The sequence below is a fragment of the Podarcis melisellensis genome (genome assembly GCF_964234715.1).
Source record: "Podarcis melisellensis genome assembly, chromosome: 10".
Classification (NCBI taxonomy): Eukaryota; Metazoa; Chordata; class Lepidosauria; order Squamata; family Lacertidae; genus Podarcis; species Podarcis melisellensis.
This window is the reverse complement of record NC_138542.1, coordinates 9,545,762-9,562,683: the sequence shown is the minus strand read 5'-3', so window position 1 is coordinate 9,562,683 and position 16,922 is coordinate 9,545,762. Positions and strand designations below refer to the sequence as shown.

The following is a 16,922-nucleotide window of genomic DNA, read 5'->3' as shown; positions in this document are numbered from 1 at the left end:
AATAAATGGTGGTACAGTGGTACCTTGGTTCTCAAACACCTTGGTACTCAAACAACTTGGAACCCAAACACTGCAAACCCGGAAGAAAGTGTTCCAGTTTGCAAACTCTTTTTGGAAGCCGAATGTGCTCCGTTTTGAGTGTTAACTTCCGATCTGAGAGCCACACTTTTGATTTGAGTGCCACACTTCCATTTTGAGTGTTACACTGAGGTCTGTCTGTTTTTGCTATTTATTTTGTGTTCTTGTTTTTGCAGCTCTTTTTTGTGTGTGTGACTGTGTGGAACCTAGTTCAGCTACTGATTGATTGGTTGTGTGACTGCAGTACATTATTTATTTATTTCATTTTATGGATCAATGGTCTCATTAGATAGTAAAATTCATGTTAAATTGCTGTTTTGGGGTTGTTTTTAAAAGTCTGGAACGGATTAATCCACTTTGCATTACTTTCTATGGGAAAGCGTGCCTTGGTTTTGGAACGCTTTGGTTTTGGAACGGACTTCCGGAACGGATTAAGTTTGAGAACCAAGGTACCACTGTATATCAGTAATTCTATATGTAACAGATATAGAGGGCTGGATCCCAACAACCCAGAACAAGTTGTGATTGCAGAATGGAGGTTTCTACCGCCTCACCATAGTTCCCCAACAACCTGAGGCTTGAGGGGCTCTCAAGACTAGTGTGGTAGAAGCATAGGATATGTTTGGTTTAGTATTATGTGAGCAAGTCTCATGCTTTTCAGTTGCTGCTTCCCTTCTCCTCTCTGATGTAGTTATGAGACCGATGGGAGACTTTCAATTTGTTCCAACGCAGATAAGCCACAGTTATGGTTAACTATAGTTTACTGAAACACAGTAAACTTCAAATTGTGATTTATGAAGCCGGCTTCTTTCAAGAAACTGTAATTAAGATGAACCACAATTCAGGGTTTGAGTATAACACTAAAATTGTGGTTAATTGAAAACGAAAGTAAAAACCGCCAGTCTCCCCCTTGCAGAATCACTGCTGGAGGAGATGGGAACGAACAACTGCAAGGCTCATTCATGTAGTACTAAATGGTTTAGCACTTTAGCCAAACCAGGACACTATAACCCAGAAGAAGACTGTACTTCACTGAAGAGGCACAGTAAAAACACCCGCTTTTCCTAAAATGAAACTGCTGCATTTGAGATTATATATATATATATGTTGTTTACTATTGCTTGACAAGCTTATCTGAAAACCAACGCACTATATTTTTATACAGCAAATGCATTTTGAAGCAAGATGTGCTATGTCAACTGCACTCTCAGATTCTGAATGAACTGAAACATAATGAGGGCATCTCTCTCATGTTTTACGGATCTCATCTTTTGATGTTATGCATCAAAAACCACAGATCAGTGAAGCCAAGTTGCCTTGGCAGACATGGAATATCATCAATAGTTTTTGCCTTACCAAAACCACCCCGACTTGCATGTTTTAAATTTCACAACATGTTGCATTTCTACAGTGCTGCTTACAAAAACATTTAGAGTTATCTGTATTGCCTTAATTTGTATGGCACTGTATGCATCACTACAACCACTTATTTCAAATTTTCCTGACCTCAGCAATCCAATTATATAGTCACTCTTACTCCAAAACAGCTCTTTCATTGGCTGCAATTTTCATTCCATTAGTAAGCAGAGTGATCGTAAATTTTCTTGCCACGTCCCCATTTCCTGTTGACTCTGTCTACAGGAATCCTAGAAAACCTATTGCATCTTGATATCAAGAGCAAATAGGATTATAATGATGAGTTTCAGTATCCCCATTCATGTGGTTCATCCTGCTCAATCACAGACACTGTTTGCTAGCAATAATCCCTAAGGGTCACTATTTTTGCTGTGGTTCTTTTTCCCCCTCAGCTAGTATCTCTTTTTTCCAAGATCTGCCCAGGTTGCTGCTTTTCCAGTGCATAATCCTGACAAGATACAATTCATTTCTTTACCAGAAACAGTGTTTATTAACAATTTTAGCAGTTTAACAATTTGGGTTTTTTTGGTAACAGTGTGGTATTCTCATTGTTGTTTTGAGCACAAACATTTGCATTATACATTTAAATAATCCTGGGAAATGTAGCCTCTAAGAATTGTTAGGAGACCCTTATTTCCCTCACAGAGCTCCGATTTCTAAATTCATTTGGCAATCAATTCCTCTTTCCAGGAAACTCCAATAATAATAATTTTTATTATTATTATTTATTGTGCCCTGCCCATCTGATACTCTGGGTGGCTTCCAATGAACATAAAACCATAATAAAGCAAATGTTTTTAAAAAAATCTTCCTATGTAGAGATGCCTTCAGGTGTCTTCTAAAAACTGTATTTATCTCCTTGACATCTGGTGGGAGGGCGTTCCACAGGGCGGGGGCCACTACCGAGAAGGCCTTCTGCCTGGTTCCCTGTAACTCAGGCATAGGCAATCTCGGGCCCTCCAGATGTTTTGGGACTACAACTCCCATCATCCCTAGCTAACAGGACCAGTGGTCAAGGATGATGGGAATTGTAGTCCTAAAATATCTGGAGGGCCGAGTTTGCCTATGCCTGCTGTAAGCTTACTTCTCGCAGGGAGGGCACTGCCAGAAGGCCCTCGGAGCTGGACCTCAGTGTCCGGGCTGAATGATGGGGTGGAGATGCTCCTTCAGGTATACTGAGCTGAGGCCGTTTAGGGAGAATTCCCTTGGGAGAACTGTAGCTCTGTGAGGGGAATAGGAGTCACCTAACAACTCTCAGGGACGCGGGTGGCGCTGTGGGTTCAACCTCAGTGCCTAGGACTTGCCAATCGCATGGCCGGCGGTTCGAATCCCCGCAACGGGGTGAGCTCCCGTCGTTCGGTCCCAACTCCTGCCCACCTAGCAGTTCGAAAGCACCCCCAAGTGCAAGTAGATAAATAGGGACCGCTTTCTAGCGGGAAGGTAACGGCGTTTCCGTGCGCTGTGCTGGTGCCGGCTCGCCAGAGCAGCTTCGTCATGCTGGCCACATGACCCGGAAGTTTCTGTGGACAGCGCTGGCTCCCGGCCTCTTAAGAGAGATGAGCACGCAATGCCAGAGTCGGACACGACTGGCCGGTACGGGCAGGGGTACCTTTACCTTTACTAACAACTCTCAACACCCTTAACTATTTACACTTTCCAGACTGTTTTGGGGGAAACCATGCATGTTTAAAGTGGTATGAAACTGCTTTAAATGCAGACGGGGCCACTGTACCCTGTTGTACAATGCTGTACTCCACAGAGTAATCTACATGTTAACAAGTACCTGACGAGACCCCAAACCTAAACAGCTTGAAGATACAGTATTTATCAGTAACATGATCAATAAAAAGCCTCGTTAAACATTATATGACAGAAAATTAATTGAATAACTTTCAAATAAAAGTTGAAACAAAGTTGACCTAAGTATGTTTAAAGCCTAGATGGGAAGTCCTACTGAAATGTGGACATAATTTCCAAGTAAGCGTCCAAAGGACTTGACGGTAATACTTCTGACTTTTAATTATATCAACTTTCCCCCAATATTTAGGATAAGAAATCAGGTTCCAATCCTATGCATGCTTAGTTTGGGATAAGTCCCAAGCAAATCTGCCAAGAAATCAGCCGCAAAGGGACAGAATTTTAGTGATACAGAAGTATATTCATTATTCTTCTGGACTGAGACCACTGTTTTAACTCAGTTTGTATTTTAAATCCTAAGAAAAATTGTGGTATTAATTTACTTAACTCCCTTCTCCCTTTACATTAATTCTACGTTATCTTTAACATTCCATCATCTCCATCCCTTTTAAAACACAGTGTCTGTTCACATATGATATTTCCCCCACCGAAACGTAATCTCCAGATGGGGCAAAAAAACATGTGCACAGAATAATATACTCATACATCTTCTGTCAGCATTTGCGCTGACCTCTTCCTCCTAATGTGCTCTTACGATACCGCTTATCTCTCTTGAGATTTCAAGACTGTCGGAATATCAACTTAAATTTAACTCACAGTCCTTCTGCTAAAGCTCTTACCTTCCTCTTTTGCTCTCGAAGGTGGACCACAAATTACATTTTTATCCTTATCTTGACGCTTCCGCACATGCTCTCACATTGGTAAAAGCACCATGGTCACAGGGATTGCTGCCAGTCCCATGCGTAAGATTTCAGCCTTTAGGAAGTTCAAGAAAGAAATGTTTCCCATTCTCGCCCTCCACCTCCAGCGTCCGACCTTCCCCTATTTTTAGGTGGCCCCCACTCAACTTCCCAGAGAGGATCTTCATGGAGCGCTTTGGGGTCCAGGGGCGAGGAGGAAACATTACTATTGCGAACTTTTTGGATTTAACTTATCAGGGCTACATGGGAGTAAGCTTGATTGAATTCAATGGGCCTTTCTAGGTAAACTTGTTTAGGATCACACTTTCACAGACATCTGAAGGCTTAGAAGACATCGGAAGGCAGCCCTGTTTAGGGAAGCTTTTAATGTTTAATAGACTATTGTATTTTAATATTTTGTTGGAAGCCGCCCGGAGTGGCTGGGGAAACCCAGCCAGATGGGTGGGGTATAAATAAATTATTATTATTGTTGTTGTTGTTGTTGTTATCATCATCATTATCCAAGCTGCTGCATATAGAAAGCAATTTATTGTGTGAACTGCCCTTTTTTAAAATTTCTTTTTATTGAGTTTCACTTAAATAACCAAAAGAAAAAAACAAAACAACAGTTTCAGAAAAAAGAAAAGAAAAAAAAATATCCATACATAACACAAAAATAACATCAATTTCCGTTACAGTTCTTTGTCTTATTCCTTAAATCTTTATATCTTTAGATACTTAGATCTTTCCTCTACACACCTATTGACCTCCTTCCCTCCCGATTTCGGGCTTCTTGATAAAAATTCTTTCTTTTTTTCTGCAGCTAATAATTGTTAATGGTTTGCGCATCGTAAGGTTTATATCAGACCTGCTGTAGTTTTTAAGTTTATATGGTTTCCTTCAATATATACCATAAATTTATTCCAATCGCTAATAAACTTTGTATTTTTTTGGTTTCTAATTTTTTGCGTCATTTTTGCGTGTGAACTGCCCTTAATATTACTGTGATGATATATTCACATATATTACACTCACTTGTAACAGTTAAATATATTTTGCATTATGATATTTGCACAACATGGAAGACTGTTGCAAACAGCTGCTAATAAGAGTTTAATTAAAGTTGCAAACGATAACAATAGTCAAGTCTGAAACAAAACAGAGGACACATTCACTGATATAATGGCAGGATTATATGAAGAAAACATTATGCATATGCGCTCATATGCATAAACTAAGAGGCATGAGGATGGCAGGGATAGGAACAGCAATTTCTGGACATATAATATTGGCATCTTGGCATTATTATTATTATTATTATTATTATTTGCATACTTGCAAATGTGTTTTCATCCTTTGTTTACCATGGATTTTAATTATCTTTTGAATGTTTTCACTTCAATGTTCTTTTTGTTTTTTTGAAAGCCACTCATAGGTTTTATTACAATCATGCGGCAGGCCGAGAAATAAAATTACAAACATACATCAGATTTCATATGAAACCATCCGGGTTTTTCTTTATAGAAAAATCCAGGTGCGTATGAACACATTTGAAATCATTTGAATTTAAAGCCATGCAACTCCATCACAGTGCGCAGCAGCTAACTTCCTAAAATGTGGGAAGAGAGGTTTGTTAGTGCCTCTATACTCACATTTTCATGCCTCATGTGCTTCAGGAGACGCAATTCCCGATAGGCTCGCTTGGCAAAAAGTTCCGATTGAAATGGACGGTACAACTTCTTAATAGCCACTTTTGTTCCATTCTTCCTGTCAATAGCTGAGCTTAAAGGAAACAGAGAACAGAAATTCCATGAATCAGAAGCTAGGCGAAAGGCTAGCTGCATCCTGGGAAAGAGGCGAAGCGCGTTTATTGACGCAGATAAGGAATATGCCGTATAACAGCACCCAAGCAAGGGCGACAAAATTCAGTTTCTGTGTGTTCCCAACGCCTGCCAAGCCGTGTGTGCATTTCAACAGGAGGGTGGGTATGTGAGAGTGGAAAAGGATGGATGTGGCTCCGGTCAAACTTGCTTTCTGACTCAACAAATTTAACTGTGGCATGGCAGTTAGCTTGTTCTTAAGTTAAGAGCATGGGCAGGCAGTTTCAGAAATGTACTGAAAACTGCCTCATTCCTGGACATATTATTTTTTATATCTAGCCAAGTATCATGTCCGGCTCGTGGGGTTTGTTTTATTTTGCCAAATGATATTTACAGTGGTACCACGGGTTAAGTACTTAATTCGTTCCGGAGGTCCGGAAGCACCACTTAGGCTAACTATGGGGCCTCCTGCTGCCACCGCGCCGCCGGAGCACGATTTCTCTTCTCATCCTGAAGCAAAGTTCTTAACTTGAAGCACTATTTCTGGGTTAGCAGAGTCTGTAACATGAAGCGTATGTAACCCGAGGTACCACTGTATGAGTTTTCCAAATTTTTCACAAATCAATGCCAAGTTACATAAAATTTAATATAATCCCCCCAAGCTGACTTCCTGCTTTGTCCTAGATGCATCCCTATTTTCTCTCGTTTCTGCTTGATATCACATATTTATTTCTAATTCACATTTCATTCCTTATATACAATTATCAATTATTATTATTTAATTATTATTATTTTCCCCTTTTTTCATTATCCATCAGCTGCCGATTTATAAATTTCTGCCTGTATATTTACATAATAATAACATATTCCCTTAAAGAAAAACAGAGGTTATACATCTCGTTGTGGGCTTTCCCTAGGTGGCGCTGTGGTCTGAACCACTGAGCTTCTTGGACTTACCGATCGGAAGGTTGGCGGTTCGAATCCCCACAATGGAGTGGCTGTTCAAAAGCATGCCAGTGCAAGTAGATAAATAGGCACCACTGCTGTGGGAAGGTAAATGGGGTTTTCGCGTGCTCTGTTTCCATCATAGTACTCTGTTGTGCCAGAAGTGGTTTAGTCATGCTGGCCATATGACTCGGAAAGCTGTCTGTGGACAAACACCGGCTCCCTCGGCCTGACAGCGAAATGAGTGCTGCAAACCCATAGTTGCCTTTGATTGTACTCAACCGTCCAGGGATCCTTTACCTTTAGGTAGTTGGGAGAGGAGAATTATGAATAGACAGGACTTATTTGCTCCAGCAGAACTCTTCCTGTGTCCTTAGGTAAAGGGTAAAGGGACCCCTGACCATTAGGTCCAGTCGTGACCGACTCTGGGGTTGCGGCGCTCATCTCGCTTTATTGGCAGAGGGAGCCGGCGTACAGCTTCCGGGTCATGTGGCCAGCATGACTAAGCTGCTTCTGGCAAACCAGAGCAGCACACAGAAACGTTGTTTACCTTCCCGCCGGAGTGGTACCTATTTATCTACTTGCACTTTGACGTGCTTTCGAACTGCTAGGTTGGCAGGAGTAGGGACCGAGCAATGGGAGCTCACCCCATCGCGGGGATTCGAACCGCCGACCTTCTGATCGGCAAGCCCTATTCTCTGTGGTTTAACCCACAGTGCTACTCTAATGGGAACAGGCTCTCTGGATCTCAAACAGAAATACTCCCCAATACCTGCGACCTGAATCTTTTCAATTGGGAAACCTGGGACCTGCACACGAAGGATGAATTCCATCTCTATGTGTTCTACCCAGAAAGGCACAGCAGTCTGATCTCACTGCCCCCAGTCACAGTGAGTCCAAGACTATGTTGACAAGGATGGAGAAAATGTGGCCATCCAGCTGTTGTTGGAGTCCAACTCCCATCAGCTCTAGCAAGCATAGCCAATGGTCAGGGATGATGGGAGTTGCAGGTCCTCAGGTTCTTCACACTTGCACCAGGCTAAATCACAGTTGGAATTGCAGTTGTGAGGATAAGACAGGAACAGCTTAAATCACTATGGCAGTTTTATTATGATGTTTCAGATGATAAAACACATGAGGCTAGATGTAAGTTTTTATCCCTCCAAGAACCCCATTTCCCACCTCAGGACTGCTGTGTTGCGGGGCCAGGAGATGAGAAAAACAGCTGTGGTGGTAGGCAGGAGACAACATTGTCACTGAAGGTCATCCCAGCTTGTAAATTAAGGTGCGACGCAAAACAGACATAAAAATAGCGAACAACGTTAACACCCGGTATGTGAAAAATTGACCCAGGGGCACTCCTAGAAAATGTCAACATATGGAAAGGAACTAAGACACATGGCTAAGGAACCATAACACAGTGGTACCTCGGGTTACAGACGCTTCAGGTTACAGACCCCGCTAAACCAGAAATAGTACCTCGGGTTAAGAACTTTGCTTCAGGATGAGAACAGAAATCATGCTCCGGCAGTGTGGCAGCGGGAGGCCCCATTAGCTAAAGTGGTACCTCAGGTTAAGAATAATTTCAGGTTAAGAATGGACCTCCAAAACGAATTAAGTTCTTAACCCGAGGTACTACTGTAGTAAATATTCAAGACGGGTAAAGCTTAACTCAAACTTACCGCGCCTCGGGCCGGTGTCTCCAGCTCTGATCATGCTGTGGGCTGGAGGCGGACGAGCACGTGCCCATATGCATGCAAACACGTGATTTCTGGCACACTTCCGGGTCGGAGGAGCACCGAAAATAGCATGTGCGCATGTGCACGGGCCTCCTCTGACCTGGATGTGCATTGGAAATAACGCTTGCGCAAATAATGCTCGCGCATGTGCGCAAGCTATTTCTGGTGCTCCTCCGACCCGGAAGTGGGCAGCCGCGCAGCGCCAGTAAGAACGGGCGGCAGCAGCAGGCGGCGAGGGTCGCTGCTGGCCGGATAAACAAGTCCCTCGGGCCGGCTTTAGTTTGGGAACCCCTGGCTTAACTAAACATTTTTTTAAAGGATTAATCCAGATGTTTTGGAACTACAATTCCCATCACCCCTGACCACTGGTCCTGTGAGCTAGGGGTGATGGGAGTTGGTAGTCCCAAAACTTCTGGAGGGCCAAGTTTGCCTATGCCTGCCTAAGTGAATATATCAGGCAGACTGAAAACAGTCTGGCTCCACTTGATTCTCTCATTCTTCCTCCTCGCTACAAAATGGAAATGGCAAAAGCAGAGAGAGAAGGAAGAGTGTGAGCACTGGCAAGACCCAAAGGAGGTGCAGCATTCACATGCAACTGGCGTAATTCTCCTGGACCCCCCTGCAATTACTATGGCGTTCGTGGGGATTGGCATAGGTAAAGGTAAAGGGACCCCTGACCCTTAGGTCCAGTTGTGACCGACTCTGGGGTTGCAGCGCTCATCGCACTTTATTGGCCGAGGGAGCCGGCGTACAGCTTCCGGGTCATGTGGCCAGCATGACTAAGCCGCTTCTGGCGAACCAGAGCAGCACGCGGAAATGCCGCTTACCTTCCCGCCGGAGCGGTACCTATTTATCTACTTGCACTTTGACGTGCTTTCGAACTGCTGGGTTGGCAGGAGCAGGGACTGAGCAAAGGGAGCTCACCCCGTCGCAGGGATTCGAACTGCGACCTTCTGATTGGCAAGTCCTAGGCTCTGTGGTTTAACCCACAGCGCCACCTGCGTCCCAGGGATTGGCATACAAACCACATAAAGGAAGGGTTGCAGCTCAGAGGCGGAGCCCAGGTTCAATCTCTGTCTTTTTCAGTTAGGCTGAAATAATAATAATAATAATAATAATAATAATAATAATAATAATAATAATAATTTATTTATTTATACCCCGCCCATCTGGCTGGGCTTCCCCAGCCACTCTGGGCGGCTTCCAACAAAATAATAAAATACAGTAATGCATCAAACATTAAAAGGTCTGGTAGTTGTTCTCTTTGACATCTGGTGGGAGGGCATTCCACAGGGCGGGTGCCACTACCGAGAAGGCCCTCTGCCTGGTGCTCTGTAACTTGGCTTCTCTCAGCGAGGGAACCACCAGAAGGCCGTTGGCACTGGACCTCCGTATCCGGGCAGAACGATGGGGGTGGAGAAAATGCTCCCACCTCCAAATCTGCAGACAGTACTGAGCTGGGTGGGCCTGACTCAGAAATATGGCACTTTCCTGTGCTCCTGACATTCTGGGGGTGGGTTAAATCTGCATTATTTAAGGTATTTATGTTATTTCTGGGAGAACCTTCTGGCAGTAAGAGCTGTTCGGCAGTGGAACCGGCAGTGGAGGTGTTTCCCTCTGGAGGTTGTGGACTCTCCTTCCTTGGAGAGCTTTTAAGCAGAGATTGGATGGCCATCTGCCATGGATGCTTCAGTTGAGATTCCTTCATTCCAACTCTACACTTCAATTCCACATTTTGGGGCAAGTCCACACAAGGATTCGAACAACAGGGGAGAGAAAATGTGCCTGTCTTACATGTTAAATACCCTCTACCTCACCGCAGATTACTTCACCACTGTTTATGTAGGGATGGCCAAGCCTGACAGCCGTTCTCAGCAGAATATGAGGAACAGAAGGAGCTTCAAAGACCAGACACTTGAATAGCACTCAACAAAAGGGAGCTTATCTGTGTCAAACAGTTCTTCCCTGTGCACATCCTTCTGTATCTGACAGCTGTCAGCCTCCTCTATTTTACTCTCAACACCTTCCTGTGTCAGAAACACAACTGATGCTAGAGGTGCAGTAGTAAGGAGATCAGCCCTCACACAGCCTGTTGCAGGCAATAAAATACCAGCCTCCTTCCCTGTCCACCTGAGGTTATTAGCATTTTAACACCAGCAGAGAATCGGCTGGTGAAGCCTAGAAAGGCAAATGGGGCAAAAAGTCCACAAATTCCGTCATGCGGATTCTTTTAAATGAAAGAATCCTGTGAAGGAACCCATATCAATGTCTGGGAACCCATTTGCCAAGAGTAAAATTTTGCTTCCTATCGCCCCCCCTCCAAACAGGAAGTTTCTAACACCACAGGAAGCAAGGCAATAAAAGTGGAAAAAAGAAGGCGGAGGAGAAGATATGTACATTTCTCCACGCACATTTCCACACTGCATTAGACGTGGGCTTCAAGATGTGCAGGGAACCAGGCAAGAGGGGTTTTTCCGCCCTCTCAGCAGATGTCAAACAGGTAAACAGCTTGGTCGTTTTTTCAAAGACATCTGAAGGCAGCCCCGTTCAGAGAAGTTTTGAGTTTGTATTTTAGTATTGTGCTTTTACTATTTTTCGTTGAGAGCTGCCCAGAGTGGCTGGGGCAACCCAGTCAGATATAAATAAAAATTATTATTATTATTGGGATTCCATCAATCACATGACACGGACTATGCACACCATTTGAATTGCAATGCCCTTTCACTCCCCCCCCCAAATATTTTAGGGGGAGAGGGCGGTGAAGGGACCTCGGCCCCCTAGGATTATGTTTTTATATGTGTTTATTATTATTATTATTATTATTATTATTATTATTATTATTATTATTATGTTTTTATGTGTTGGAAGCTGCCCAGAGTGGCTGGGGCAGCCCAGTCAGATAGACAGGGTATAAATAAGCATATTATGATTATGATTAAATAGGAGGTCCCTATTTTCATTTGTGAAATATTGGAGCGTATGGGTGGGTCACACTATAGATGTGCATTCCCCCCCCCCCAAACAAGCTTATCCGACCACAGACCCCCTGCACTTCCCCAGCTCTTAACCTTCAGACGGGCGAGCAGAAGAAGTACGAAGCGCTGGGTTCGAATCCGGCGCCCGCTCGCCTCCGCCGAACCGGGCGCGCGGCGAATTGGCGAGGCGCAGCTGAGAGCGCAGACGGGAAGGCGGTGTGTGGAGCGCGCAAGCAGCAGCAGCAGCACCAGCAGCGCGCAAACCTCCCCAGCCCCCTTTTCCCAGAGTCTGCGGGGAAGCAGAGAAGTTGCGAGGCGCCCATTGTTCCCCCTCCGGCGACTCCGGGATCGCTGGGGAACTTGGATAGAGTCTCTCCCCACCCCCTCGCCCCGCTTTCCTCCGGGGCTGCTCCTCCTCGCCCTCGCCCTGCACCCCGGGGTCCTCCTTCCTCCCCTCGCCCCGCTCCAGACTCACCAGACGGCGCCGTAGGCTCCGGATCCCACCGCCTGCAGCTCCCGGTAGCGCTCCCTCACCTCCCACGCGGTCTTGGTGATCTCCTGCCGGTAGAAGCCTTTCTCGGGGGAGGACATGGCAGCTTCCCGCCTCCCCCGCGCCGCCAGCTCCCGGCGAAAGAGAGCAGCAACCGCGGCGGGAGGCGGAACCGCGCGCGGAGGGGGCGCGCCTCGCCTTTGCGCGCGCCCGTCCGCCTTCTGTCTCTCTCTCTCTCTCCGCCTGGGCGTGTGTTTCTCTTTCTCTTTCCCAGCCTCTGTGGAGGAGGGCGGCTCTCGCTCCTTCGCTCCCCCTTTCTTTCCCACCATTCACCCCCTTTGGTAGGCGGGGACCGCGATGGATGGATGGATGAAGGTCTCGCAACATGCGCCCTCTTTCTCCAGGGCGTTTCCTTTCCCATTTTTATTTTATTTTGGAGAGGTCGATTGACAACGCCGCTGGCTAGCTGGCAAGGAGATCTCTCCCCCCTCCCCGCACCCGAGGGTATATTTTATTACATTTCAAAAGTTTCACAGTGCCGGATTTAGGTATAAGCTAAACAAACTATAGCTTAGGGTCCCCCTCTCTTGGGGGTCCCCCCAAAAAATTTCAAAGGAAAAAAAACCCTGGATGTATATTTCCAAAATATAATCTACTTCTATTTCAGTTCAACAATTTACTTTGATACATATTTTGTTATGTGCAAATGGCTTAGATCCATAAATTACCATATAGCATATATTCAGGGACGCAGGTGGCGCTGTGGGTTAAAGCCTCAGCGCCTAGGACTTGTCGATCGAAAGGTCGGCGGTTCGAATCCCCGTGGTGGGGTGCGCTCCCGCTGCTCGGTCCCAGCGCCTGCCAACCTAGCAGTTCGAAAGCACCTCCGGGTGCAAGTAGATAAATAGGGACCGCTTACCAGCGGGAAGGTAAACGGCGTTTCCGTGTGCGGCTCTGGCTCGCCAGAGCAGCGATGTCACGCTGGCCACGTGACCCGGAAGAGTCTCCGGACAGCGCTGGCCCCTGGCCTCTTGAGTGAGATGGGCGCACAACCCCAGAGTCTGTCAAGACTGGCCCGTACGGGCAGGGGTACCTTTACCTTTACCTTTTATATATTCAGCACAAAATACACATAGCTGTCAACTTTTCCCTTTTCTTGCGAGGAATCCTATTCGGAATAAGGGAATTTCCCTTGAAAAAGGGGAAATGTTGACAGCTATGAAAAAACAGCGACAATTTGTTGTTGACAAAGGACAGCTGGACATATAAAGGGCCCCATTACCTTCAGTAGCTTAGGGCCTCATCAAACCTAAATCTGGCCCTGTATATACACTCCAACACATAAATGTCTCTGTTGTTTTGTCGACTTCCCAACCCGTTTCCCATGGTGGTATTTTTTATTTCTCCCCCTTTGCTGCACCGTATTTTTTGTTTCTTATACCATAGGAGCCAACTCCTAGGGGCTGAGGATGTCTTTGCCCCCATAAAATATTTGAGGGAGCTGCCCCCCTAAAGTTGATGGGCATAGTCAATCAAATCGATCACATGTCATGTGATCAATTATGTGGTTCAGGGCTTACCTGGCCCTTCCTAATGTTTTCTTCAAGGTGGCACCCGGGTCTTATACCATAACAATAATCTCTAATTCCTTCTGTTGCTCATAGTTCAAATCCTGCTCGTGAATTCATCATACTATAGCATTTCTTTCAGTAATCCGAATAAGGCTTCCATTCTTCCACAAAACTATCACCATTAAGTTCTCTTATTTTGGCTGTTAACTTTGCCGATTCCACATAGTCCATCACCTTACTTACCCTTTCTTCTTTGGAGGGAACTTCTTCCTTCCATTTTTGTACATAAAGAATGGAAATGGCGGGAAAGAGAAATCATTTTGTATCTCCTCCTAAATAAGCACTATGGTTTCCACATTGGTGTTTGCGTGTGAGGGTTGCACTTTTGATTGTCAGGTGTCACCTTTGAGATGGTTGGCTAGAAAGTGGATTTTGTAATTGAACTGTCCCTGGTGATTCAAACTAAATACACATCTTGTAGTTTTAAGAGCCTCTTCCACAGTGCTCAGTCAAGGCATGAAAGCAACATCTGGTATACAGACATAATGCATCTGGACTCGGAAGCTCTACTCAGTCACGAACTTCCAAATCCAGTAGCAGTGTAACTTATTTGTCTTTATACTGTTGTTATTTTTCATTCGTGCACAGTACACACACACACACACCCTGTTAGTGAATCTGGAAATTCTTCTCCAGATACATTTTATCCATGGTATCTTTTCATGTGCCTGATTTTCCATCCCCATCTATGTCAACAAACAATGACGTTCCTGAGTGAAAATAGTGGATTAGGAACAAGAAAGAGACTTGTGGAACCTTGAATACGAATAAATTTAATTACGGTATATAATTCAAATTATTTGCAGTTTGCCAATTCTGGAACAGTCCTTCCTTCGCTGAACTGTGTGACTCATTCACCTCTAGCAATAACTGTCTGTTTTGCATAGCATGGTTAATCCACGTTAACCTTGCCTGTAAGTGGGAGGTAAAAATTGTGGCCATCACAAATAACTCACCAAAAGGGAGATTTGCCACAGGCTGAACTAAAAAGAGTGTCTGCGGTGACGCAGTATTTACAAGATTTGGCGTTGTTTCCAAATGGTTCCAGGAGAGAACCTGTTTTTAGGGTTGACTGAGACCGTCTCTTTCGACATTATGCTTTGGGCAGAGAGGCAGTCATGAAAAACATGACAAGCATGCCTTGTTTTCTGTCACACCTCTGGGCTTATAGGCCAGAACAGTTTTTGAAGTGGAAGCATTATAGGAAATGAGCTTTGGTACCATGATTGTCTCTCTGCATGGTAGCAAGCAGCACACAGTGGAAGGAATCCATTTCAGTGGAATTGGACCTTGGTTCCTAACAGCAGGGCCACCAAACTTAACAATAGCACATTGGAAAATAACTGGTTTGTTTATGAGCTATCCTTGCCAGCAGGATCAAACAGATTTTTAAAAAGCTGCATTACCGTAGGATCAATCAGGTTAACAAGGTGAGAAGGAACGATAACAGAAATACAAAATCAATCCTGTGCGTAGGAGTATATTCCAGCTGGTGGTCTGTATTTATTTGGGCACGCTAGTGTCGTTTTGGAACAAGAATAAATTCTATAACCTGCACATTTGCTGGAACATTACACACAAATAACCAACAGTTGTTGGGAGCACAAAATACAAAAGGGTTGCATAATCAACATGCGAGACAGTTCCCGTCTGCATTTGGGAAGACTGCCAATATTCATAGCTTGGACTCTTGAAGAAGCCAAACCATTTTTTTTTTTAATGACTTCCCGTTTTTGCAGCTCCTTGCTTCCAGCTGGCTTTTGACAGAAATTGTAGCAGTGGGATTTCCTGCTTCGGCACGGAGGGTGGATGAGATGGACCTTGGAGGCCCTTTGCATACTCTTGAGTGTGTGACCAACTGTTTACATTTCCCTGCTCTATGCTAGAGTGAACAGATCTGCAGAGGCAGGCACATCATACTTCTGGTGATGGGCTCTAGTCTACAAAAGCTTACGCCACAGTACACCTGTTAAGTCTTTTAGGGTGCCACAAAACTGTTGTGTATGATGGTAACCCCAGGATCAAAGATGGTACACTGAGAGATTCTGAAATATTCAACCTTGCCGAATTCTCCATGTTAAGATTTTAATATACAATTTTAGCAGCAATTCACTCCCTTTTCCAGGATGTTCAAAACGGCAAGTACTTAGAAGGTCAAACTGCCACTACATATTGGTGTGAAAGTGGCTTTTTCTGTATTCGCCGGCTTCCAGTATTTCTTTTTTTTAATTTATTTATATTTTTATTGGTTTACAAATACAAAAAAAGAAAACAGAGTTGTACATTCAAGCTTCTTAATTACCTCTTAATTCCATTCTTTTGACTTCTCTCAATTTGTCTGAACTTCCTTCATTTTATAACTTTTAACACAATCCTACTTATTGTTAATTATTCTGGTAGCTTCAATTCATTATTTATACTTATTATTAGATTTTCACATCACAGAGCTTCTTTAAAGCTTACAAACGTAATCTGGTTATCACTTAGTTTTTGCAAATATTGAATAAACTTCTCCCAATCTTCTGTAAATCTTTGATCTCGTCAATTCCGAATCCTTCCTGTCATTCTGTCCAATTCCGCATAGCCCATCATTTTGGCTCTCCAATCTTCTATCATAGGCAACTCCTCTTGTTTCCATTTCTGGGCCATCAATATTCTTGCTGCAGTCACTGCATATAAAAATAACTTATTCTCTTTCTTGTTTATCTCATTCCCTGTAATACCAAGTAAAAACACTTCTGGTTTCTTAGTAAATGTATATTTCAACATTTTTTTCAATTCATTATAAATCATTTCCCAGAAGCATTTTACCTTCTTACACTCCCACCACATATGAAAGAAAGTGCCTTCCTTTCCTTTACATTTCCAACATTTGTTACTTATCTTATACATTTTTGCTAACTTTACGGGGATTATATACCATCGATACATCATCTTCATAACATTTTCTTTTATAGCAGTACATGCAGTGAATCTTAAACCATCTTTCCAGTATTTCAGGGATGGTGAACTTGCAGCTTTCCAAATATTAGACTCCCAACTTCCATCAAAAGACAGCTGAAGGCAGCACTGTTTAGGGAAGCTTTTAATGTTTAACAGACTATTGTATTTTAATATTTTGTTGGAAGCCACCTAGAGTGGCTGGGGAAACTCAGCCAGATGGGTGGGGTATAAATAAATCATCATGACTTAGCTATGCTGACTTGAGCTGATGGAAGTTGGAATCCAACA

General features: G+C 44.0%; 1 protein-coding gene across 1 annotated transcript in view; it reads right to left on the bottom strand.

Moving 5' to 3' along the window:
* Window positions 1–12,280, bottom strand: part of MAPK12 (mitogen-activated protein kinase 12) — a 46,174-nt gene extending 33,894 nt beyond the window's left edge. Inside the window, exons 1-2 of the mRNA XM_081927874.1 lie at window positions 12,046–12,280; window positions 5,744–5,873 (exon numbers count right to left, since the gene is read on the bottom strand). Coding sequence (XP_081784000.1) covers window positions 5,744–5,873; window positions 12,046–12,161 — 246 coding nt within the window. The 5' untranslated portion in view covers window positions 12,162–12,280. The remainder of the gene's footprint in view (window positions 1–5,743; window positions 5,874–12,045) is intronic.
* Between the last annotated feature and the right edge of the window lie 4,642 nt (window positions 12,281–16,922).